The following is a 9,997-nucleotide window of genomic DNA, read 5'->3' on the forward strand; positions in this document are numbered from 1 at the left end:
ATTGTTTCATGTGGTCATAGCTTAATTTTAATGTACTATACGGTTGATATGGTTTAACTGCAAAAAGAATTCAAAATTTAGAAATGGATCCAAAAAATAACCAAATTTTGGCATTAAGGAATCTAAGTACGATATTGCATATAGAATTTTTTTTAATGTGAAAACCCATCTCAACCATCAGTTTGACTTGAAATATGAACGATCATGTTTAAACCACTATGGATCTTCTCCACACATGCTTCGCGTTAGTAAGGAGTGTGCATCAAACATGTGAGAAATCTACTAAATTTTTTACCATAGCCTAAGCACAGGAAATTATTCTATCATGAAATTTTTTATGATTTCCGGACTTCATATTCTATTTATAAAATTTTAAAATGATTCGGCCTCATGTTACCGATCAAGGTTCGGGACAAGGGTAATCGATATTGCCTATGATTTCATGGATACGGCCTCAGATTGGACTCAACAACAAGAATATGATTTTTCGATGAATTTTTCTACATTGCTGATGTCACTAGCAGTACAAATAAGACTTAAATCTAAGAAAAGTGGTTAATGAATTTAAATGATTAAATATAGCAAAGAGAATTGAAAAAATACCAGATGTTAACATCAAGGTCCATGCACAATAAGTGTATTTTTGAAAAATTTGGGAGTGCTAATTTCACATTTTTATCAATACTTTGCCGTGTGCTACGTCCAAGGAACACGGCAAACAAATAAAACACATGGCAAATGTGTTTGTTTGCCGAGTGCCCAGGGACGGCACACGGCAAAAAAAATTTCCGTTATGTGTTTCAAATGTTTGCCGAGTATTTAGGATTTGCCGTGGGTTTAATCCGTAAGCACACGGCAAATATGGGACAGGTGTAATGGGATTCAAAATTTTGCCGAGTGTTTGAAGTTTGCCGTGTGTCTTTTTTATCGACACACGGCAAAAGTGTTGTTCGCCATGTACCCCTTGTTTGCCGTGTTCTGAATCCAAGGCACACGGCAAAAGTATTGTTTGCTGTGTGCCCGACATTGGACACACGGCAAATTTTCTGGCGCACGGCATATGTGCTGTTTCCCGTAGTGAGACTATTGTAGGTATCCATCATCTTAGACTTAAACTCCAGTGTCCTACTCTCCTTCTCAGCTAGTTTTGCCTCTTTGTGATCCTTTGCTGCAAGCAACCTTTCAGCTGATATTTTTTTTCATTCCTTCCAGTACCTTGAGTCTATTTGTTTGAGATTCTTTGAGGACTTGGACTTCATCATCATCATTTGGGCAATGTTTTGGACTTTCCCTACGATTCATAAGCAGCCTTTTTCGCTGCTTTTGTCCCAATTGGTCTTGGGATTTCACGAACTTCAAAAATATCCACTTCTTAAGGTTCATCTTGACGCCCTTGGTCTGATGCCTTTCTTTTACGATTGCTTTTTAAGCCATCATTGTAGGTTACCCATTTTGGCTCATTTCAGACAAGATACCATACATCCATGTGCACAGAATGTCCTAGATTGAGATTTTCATTGTCAGACAGGTACAACTTGTGTGCTTCATCAATCCACACCTGATCATTCCACCCACTTGTATTTAATCTACGAGCTTTAAGCCAGACACAATGAAAAAGGTCTGTCCACTTGTTAACTTTATGCCACCTATCCTTCATTTGCTTCTCATTTCTCTTCCTATTACTAGGAGTTGTCAAGTTGTATGTGTTAGCAACATCGGACTAGTATTGCTCATTCCTTCTGTCGTTACCAGCAATTGAGTCCACTGAGTTTTTCAACCAAGCACTCATCTACAATTAAAATACTTGCATATTAGTTATACAAGAAAACATGTCGTAGGAATGAGAACATAGCCAATAAATGACTAACCAGTCTTAAATCTTCATCTTGTGTCCATTTAATCCGCTTGTCAGTCCTACCCACTTCTTCATTTTCGACATTTAAATTATGATGTCCTGTTGTTGGTGGGTTTGATACTTCTTCAACTGATGGCGATCTCTCATTGCGGGTGGGTGGGTTAGATGGGCCATAGTGAGAGGGTCCCCCAACAAAGTGCAAATTTTGGGACAAAAGAGGCGAGTTCTGTAAAAAATTCATGTAGCCATGTGTTCCTAGCATATCATTAACCCTGCAGAGGAAATGGTACTTGGAACCATTAAAGAAGTAATAGCAGAAAGAACTGTTCAATTGATTTTGCCATGCAGGTAAGAACTGCTCAACCAAATTTTGCCACCCCATCTGCAATTACTAACCCACATTGATCAATTATTCCAGGAAATGTCAGGGTTTAATAGTAACCCACATCTAAATAGATACATTCTGACAGCCAATGCAATGTAGTAAGACCAAATGATTTCAGGACTGGTGCTTATGCCATTGCAGTGACCAATCAGGTTGTTGGTGTGGCAGAACCAATTGTAACATGTATATGTATTCAACAGGCTGCTATTTCCCCACTAATTCTCATAGAAATGAGAATTCCTTTTATTATGTTTAACTAAGTGATTCTTGTACAATCAGGTGAACAAACAGCCTTATCTGATCATACATCAATGCATTTAATCACTAAGCGATTTGAAACAGAAGACTCACACTATATTATTATCAACTTATCATCTTGTAGCAAAGCAAAACATTCAAAAAATATCCAACAATTGACTCACAATGTACTTGCAATTGGAGCACGCATCAAAAATGGTTCCTTCCCCAAGTAGCTTACCACTCTGTTGAATCAGAATGTGGACCATTCATACATGGAGTCATCGAGCTTGGGCTGCCGGAGAAGGTTCCCGGGAAGGAAGGGACGCCGGTGGAACTTGGGGTAGCCGGGAACCTTGGAAAGATAGTGGATGGATGGCCAGCGGCGAAGATTGGGCTGCCAGTGGATAGATGGGCGGTGGAGAAGCTTGGGGCACTGGAGGATTGATGGCCGGTGGAAAAGCTTGGGGCGCTGGAGGGTGGATGGGTAGTGGCCATGGTTGTCCTGCCGGTGAAAGGCGGTGTGCCGGCGACGGGGCCTTCTTCATTTGCCCCTCTGCTCAGCGGATCTAAGGCAATCTGGATGTGCACCGCCGGGATTCCCTTTCCCCCTCGCACCGCTGCGCCGGCCTCTCCACGCACCCCCGCCGTCACGTCCTTCCTGGCCCGCGCCGCCGTTGCCTTTCCAGCCGCCGCCGCTAGGACTCCCTTCCCACCTCGCGCCGCTGTGCCAGCCTCTCCGCGCACCCCCGCCGTCGTGCCCTTCCCGGCCGCCGTCGCCTTTGCAACCGCCTTCCGAGCTTTCGCAGCGGCATTCTTCCTCTCCGTGCCACCGCCGCAACTAGGAGGTGCTACGCCGCTACTGCTTCTTTCTACAACCTCGACATCTCCGATTGAACTTCCTCTGGGTGGAAATGGGGAGGGGGGATATCGCTGTAATTTGGCGCGCTCGCGGAAGGATTGGCGCCAATCTTCCGCGCCAAAACCTCACGAGCAGATTGCATCCTGTCGTCGTTGTCGCTTACCGGGAACGATCCATGCTACGACGAGTTCGCTGTCGACTCAGCCTCGCACCACGAGCTGTTGATGTCGTCTCGCGAGACGACAGCAACGCTCGCGAGCTCATTTAATCAGCTTTGGGTATCGAGATTACTGGCTAAGAGACGGCTCAATTATTTGCGTTGTACATGCCCTAAAACTACATGGCTCATCAGCCGCTCGGGGTTGGAATCACTTCTTTGGTGCGTAGTGGCAATGGCTTCCAAGCGGCGGTTGCTAATCGTCGCCGTCGTTGTCCTATTTGCGGCGGTGGCGGCGCTAGCCATCGCCGCTGACCTCGTGGTCGAGGACGGCAAGGGCTGGGACCTAGATGTCGACTACGACGAGTGGGTCGATGGCAACGAGTTCTTCGTCGGCAACAGGTTGGCCTGTTGGGTACGCGCACAACTAACCAACGTTAATAATCGGCGAGTTAATAATTCAAGTAGCTTCTCTCTATCCTATGTCCCACGCCCGTGCAGTGTTCAAGTACATCAAGGGCAACCACTCGGTGGTGGAGGCGACGGCGGCGGGCTTCGCGGCTTGCAGCGCCGCCAACAGCCTCGCAACGTGGGCCTCCGGCGACGACAGGGTCCCCCTCAGCGCGCCGGGGCAGCGGTGGTTCTTCAGCGGGGTGGGCAAGGACTGCGTTCAGGGCATGAGGTTCAACTTCACCGTCCTCCCGGTCGTCAAGCTCTCCCCCTCACCCTCCTCGTCACTGCCGCCGCCGCCGTCGTCCTCGAGCGCTCCCCGCAGCAGCGGTGGCAGCGGCCTCGCTCCTGTTCTAGGCATCGCGTTCAACTGGGTTACAAATTGAATGACGAGCCGCTCGGAATGTATGCGCCCTGGTTTTTGTGATTTGACGGGTTCTTCAGAGTTGCTGAGGAAAATAGATGTTTTAAACGGATTAGCTCGATTTTATTGAAAGTGGAAGTAATTACATGTTCTAGTGTAATGTATGGGGGAAAAATCTAATGTTTGAAACATCAGCACAGTCATAGAACAAAACTTTGATGGATATATTTGTGAACCTTAACAGATAAACAGATTTTTGAGGGGGGAAATGTACTTCAAAATATTGCTAAATGTTCAATCACACTGTGCTGAACAGATATTCCATGTAACCTAAGATATCCGAGGGCCATTTGGATCACTGTTCGTCTACACAGTCATTTAGTCCGTGTACACGCCATGTAAATGCTACACAGTGACCAGCCATGTTCGTTTAACCAGCCATTTACCCTATTTAATAACAGTTTACCCTATTTAAATGACCATTTAGCTTGAAAAAAATAGCTAAATGGTAGGAACCGATTGTTTAATGTTTACCGTTTAGGCTAACACTGATTTGGATTGAGACCCCAAAATGTCTACCTAAATATTGGCCATGGCCAATGCCAATGTAGGGGCAGTGCCAAATTTTTGCCTAAAGTTATAGTGACTGATTCATGACAAAGCCAAATATAGAGAATAGAGTCAAGGATAAAAGTATAACATCTGAGGTCCATTTTTATTTATTTCCTATCTTCAAAATATAAGCAAAATTGGTCTTGTTTTATCAATTAGTAAATTGCGAGGATTCCAATGCATGGTTTAAAAATCGTGACTGTTTAATTGTTTTGTAAATACAAAACACAAAACAATGACTACAACTAACCAGCTTGTGACAATCATGTACCAGCCAAACAAAATCCGGATGATATTTCGCAAAAAAAGATCTGTATGACATTTTTTTAATTTTATACTTGGGAAATTGACAGAAGCCGAGAAGGCCTAGGCACACCTTTTCTATTTTCACTCCCCATGGGCCCAAAACTACAGACATTACAACAGGCCCACCAGCCCACGACATGCGACTGTGCGAGACCAACTCAAACGGACAAACCCCTCGAAAACCCTCTCATATTCATCCCCGCCCCGCCGCCGCCTCCACGCCCTCTTTGCCGAAACCCTAACCCTACTCGCCGTGGCCGCCCTCCCCCCGGCGACGCCGCCATGTCGAACCCGAAGGGCTCCAAGATGCTCCAGTTCGTCAACTACCGCATGCGGGTGACGATCCAGGACGGCCGCCAGCTCGTTGGCAAGTTCATGGCGTTCGACCGCCACATGAACCTCGTCCTCGGCGACTGCGAGGAGTTCCGCCGCCTCCCGCCCTCCAAGTCCTCCAAGACCACCGGCGACCGCGAGGAGCGCCGCACGCTCGGGCTTCTCCTCCTCCGCGGCGAGGAGGTCGTCTCCATGACCGTCGAGGGCCCGCCGCCGCCTGACGAGTCGCGCGCCAAGGCCGCCGCGGCTGGGGGTGCCCTCGCCGGCCCGGGTGTCGGCCGCGCCGCTGGACGCGGTGTTCCCTCTGGCCCGCTCCTCCAGGCCGCTCCGGGCCTCGCCGGCCCTGTTCGGGGCGTGGGTGGACCCGCCCCCGGCATGATGCAGCCCCAGATCTCGCGGCCGCCGATGCCCAACCTGTCGGCGCCGCCGGTGGCGTACCCGCAGGTTGTGCGACCGCCGCAGGGGATGCCTCCTCCGCCAATGCGGCCTGGAATGCCGCCGCAGATGCCGATGCCGTTCCAACGTCCGCCTGGGGCGCCGCCTGCTCCGTTCCCTGGGGCACCCCCACAACAGTTCATGAGGGGTCCCCCGCCGATGGGGCCGCCTCAGATCAGGCCCGGGATGCCGGGTCCTCCACACCCTGGAATGAGGCCTGGGATGCCTCCGCCGCCGTTCGGACAGCCGAGGCCAGGGATGCCGCCCCCGCCACCTGGCCCGCAGCAGCCTGGACAGAACCCGCCGCAGTAGCCTCTTACCTGTAAGTTATTCTTGCATATATAGTTATTAATTGGTGTTTAGGGTTGATTCCCCCCCCCCCCTGAATTGCTGCCATGGCTATTTGCGCATAAGATTTTCTCAGTTTGTTCGATGCATAATTAATTACTGTTTGTTTTGGTTAATAACTACACTTCTGTGTTTGTTAGTATTGTTAGATGCATGGTTCTAACATGTGGCAGCTTGGTGTGTGTTGGAGATTGATACAATGATACTTATAGCGATTAGCGATCATACGTTTTGCGCCCTCAAATATATGCCACCGGTAGACATCATGTCCGGCTCACTAGCAAATAACACCTAATTTAGCAGCAATAACTGGCTGATGCAATTCATCTGTTACCTTGTGCTGCAAACTGTAACTCTGACCTAAGAACCATTGTTGTTACTACGCTACAATTTGCAGGGTACTGCCATTATGATCACGTGGAAGCAATTTTCGTTTGCCCACTTACAGGATAAGTGAATTTGCTTGCTGCTCTCGTACCACTATACTTATAAACCCCTTTTGTTTTATAACTTCTGATTTGAATTTCTACATACAAGTGCAGTTTGCAAATGCTACTTCGAAATTTCATTGTTTGATGCTGACATTCTACTAAATTAGTGGATGCTGGTTGTTTTAGTTTGCTCCTAGATAACTTATTATTTACATTTGTAATGTTTGGAGGAACAACATGGAAAGAAAGAGTATAGCTGTTATTGTGGTTTCATAAAGGTGCTCTATTTCTGCCTTTTGTTTTTCGGCAGGGTGTACCATGCAATTTCATGGAAAAGTATGAGGAACTTTTGGTATCATTCATGTGGTTGAACAGGAATTGTGGAGTACTAATATAATTAACTATGATATGAAACAATGCTAGGTCGTTGGGGATACTTTTTCATATACTTTTGATTTGAATGAAACTGAGCAAAGAAGTTTATTCTTCTTGGCATAGTAGCTTATCTTGCATTTCAGCAATAGCTTTTCTTCACTAAAGCTACTTTGGATTATTAGTTAGTAGATCCTTATGTGATCACAATTTAGCATGTTAGGACGTAGGTCAGCTCTTTGATTTAGTTTGTCAGTTCTCCAACACATAGAAATCTAATGTTTGTCCGCATTAGCATTTATTACCCACCTTGTTTATTATCACAGTGCTGTGCCATTTTAGTATTTGAAATACAGTTTCTTATAAGTAATTTATATGCATTATGGATAACTGACAGCTGCCCGTGTTTATTGTAACCTTGTCAATCTCTCCTGAATATGTGCAGCTGTCACGCTTATCTGTGCTGATATATCTTCTGTCCAAGTGTGTTAGGGCACTCCCAATGGAGTATTAATGGTAGTTTCTATCTCTATTAAATTGCTTGTCAAATAAGCAAAATGGTGATGTGGCAGCCTAGTTAATGAGGAAAGAGAGCACAAATCATAGAAATGGTTTCCTCATGGAGAAACCATGTCTACTCTTAACCCAATGCACAAGAAACCATGAATTTTCCATTGGGGAGAGACCACTAATTTCTATGGGGTTAATGCAACGCTCCCCATTGGTGAAATTGGGAGAGAGAAAGAGAAAACAATTATTACTCGAAGACACTACCACTGTGAAGAATGGTTTCTATAGATGATTTCTTTTGCTATGGAAACTGTGTTAGTTTCTACCATTGGGACTGCCCTTATATATAAACATAAGTAATTGTAGAGGGATCACATGACAATATCCACCATGATATAATTTGTAGGGATGTTTTAAACCTTCAGGACCTGTGTGGATATGGTGGACTGCGGTCCAAACATCCCCTGAAGAACACAATGATATGGTTTATGTCATAGTATGTGGTTGTTTTCTTGTAGGTAAACATAGTCCAGCTGCAATTTTTGGTTGCTTGATACCCGAACTCCCGAACTAAACAACAATGCTACTCGACTTGAATCTGAGCTGATTGAGATTGAGTCCATGTCATGCTTGATATTCTTAGTTTCTTTGCATCGTCTGTTTAGTTTGCAAGATATGGTTAGATCGTTGTTTTTCCTTTGCATACAATATAATATTTTGTGCTGACTTTGTGAATCTTCTCCCCAGGTGCAATCTTGGAGACGCACTATGGAAGATTTTCCTATCGCGAGAAAGGATCGTAATCGCGCCTTGGAAGACCTGTGGAATTCCAAGTAGTTTCGTTTTGGTATTGTGAGAGAAGAGAACCTTGTTAGCGTGTACTAATCATCCTTTGATGTGACTTGTGAGGGGACTTTTGTTCTGATGCAATGTACGTAAAGAGGCGAGGGCCTGTTTTAACTGTTTGGATGTTAAGTTAGGAAATATGGATAGCTTGTTTCATCATGTCTGAAGTCTGAACCCCTTTGGCTAAGTACCGGATGGACGTGTACTGCCCTCGTCTTGTTATTTCGGCGACTCAATCTAGGATAATCGACTTGCCTATCAGTTTATTCAAGTTGCCTAAGCCATTGTTTCTCTTGAAGCGGCAGCGGTATAGTACTTTCTGTGTTTTGGTCATGGAGCGACATAATTGACGAAAAGGGATTACTCCCTCTGTCTCAACTGTCTCTCGGGAAGCTGCGTTAGACAGCTATTTAGGGACGGAAGGAGTAGTTTTGATTTGTGTCTTAAATTTATCCAAATTTTATTACTTGTATATTTACTAAGATTCTAGCCCGCAGCACGAGTAAGGATTAGTGAAGGTAGCAAGCTGACATGTGAGCGCCTCACATGTGAGAACGAGAGGAGATAAAAAAGGGATGAGACTGAGACAGGCGCTGTTGGAGGCTTTGCCGAGCGTGAGCACCGCCGCCAGCCACCGCTACGGCCGTCATCGCCGGTCGAGAACGAGCAGCTGGGCTGTGAGGACAATAAGAAAGAGAGGCGCTTCATGACCCTCACCAGTGATCACTCCATTTACCATCGGCTTTGCATGGCCTGCAATGATTATTTGGAGCTCTCTGCCGTGTTCATGGGCTCTGGAATGTTCCCGGGCCCGTTGCGTGAATTGGAGGGGTCCCTTATGAAAGATTTTTTTTTTTGAGACTCCACCTTATGAAAGAAATTAACTGAACACTACTTGGTAATATGAAGATACTTGAAGTTTCCCTTTGAAAAATAGACATACTTTGAAATTTGGAAATCGTCATGTGTGGTGCCACCTGCCCCAAATGGACCAACACATACACACTGATTGATGGTATGATAGAGAAACAGCATGCGAATATGCAACCGCATGCTTAGTGGCTACCGTACCTGATCTTCCTGATTAAGCACATCAATTCACTCATTATGGAGTCCTCACTGCCACTGGCTACAAGGGAACATTGTATGGAGTCTTCTTTTTGCAGATAAACTGAGTACTTACCTAACGCCAAACACTAGAACGGTTCTTGAACCTTGATTATGACACGGTTAGCTTCTGATGCGCCTGGCCAGTCAGAGCAATAATCTGAGCCGTCCTCCTCCCTCCAACCAGCATGTGCAGAGGAAAGCATCTGCACACCTAGCTGCCACATTCAGGCCAGTGACTGCTCAAGATCCTGCTAGTGTGATGCTACATTGCTACTGATCGGTTCAGCGATTGCTGCAAACAAAAGGAAGCAGCAGTACACGGAAAAATTACCCAAATTAACTGGCAGCAGTCACTGGCACGAGCTCGGCCTATTTTCTGCGTCC

General features: G+C 45.9%; 2 protein-coding genes across 4 annotated transcripts; both read left to right on the forward strand.

The window, feature by feature from the left end:
• The first annotated feature begins 3,731 nt into the window (after window positions 1–3,731).
• Window positions 3,732–4,332, forward strand: LOC120662289 (uclacyanin 1-like). Its single transcript, XM_039941470.1, has 2 exons — window positions 3,732–3,906; window positions 3,998–4,332. Exons 1-2 carry the CDS (start codon window positions 3,732–3,734, stop codon window positions 4,330–4,332), a joined length of 510 nt encoding a protein of 169 aa, XP_039797404.1.
• A 1,051-nt stretch (window positions 4,333–5,383) lies between these two features.
• On the forward strand, window positions 5,384–8,774 carry LOC120659418 (small nuclear ribonucleoprotein-associated proteins B and B'-like). Of its 3 annotated transcripts, none has more exons than XR_005668997.1 (3): window positions 5,384–6,318; window positions 6,742–7,663; window positions 8,405–8,774. XR_005668997.1 is itself a non-coding variant. In XM_039937559.1 (2 exons), exon 1 carries the CDS (start codon window positions 5,511–5,513, stop codon window positions 6,306–6,308), a length of 798 nt encoding a protein of 265 aa, XP_039793493.1. In that variant the 5' UTR covers window positions 5,384–5,510; the 3' UTR covers window positions 6,309–6,318; window positions 8,405–8,774. The 3 variants fall into 3 exon arrangements, 1 of the variants encoding a protein (XP_039793493.1); XR_005668998.1 differs by having other exon boundaries at window positions 7,593–7,663; XM_039937559.1 differs by lacking the exon at window positions 6,742–7,663.
• The last annotated feature ends 1,223 nt before the right edge of the window (window positions 8,775–9,997 follow it).

Source organism: Panicum virgatum, chromosome 2N, assembly GCF_016808335.1.
Source record: "Panicum virgatum strain AP13 chromosome 2N, P.virgatum_v5, whole genome shotgun sequence".
Taxonomy (NCBI): domain Eukaryota; kingdom Viridiplantae; phylum Streptophyta; class Magnoliopsida; order Poales; family Poaceae; genus Panicum; species Panicum virgatum.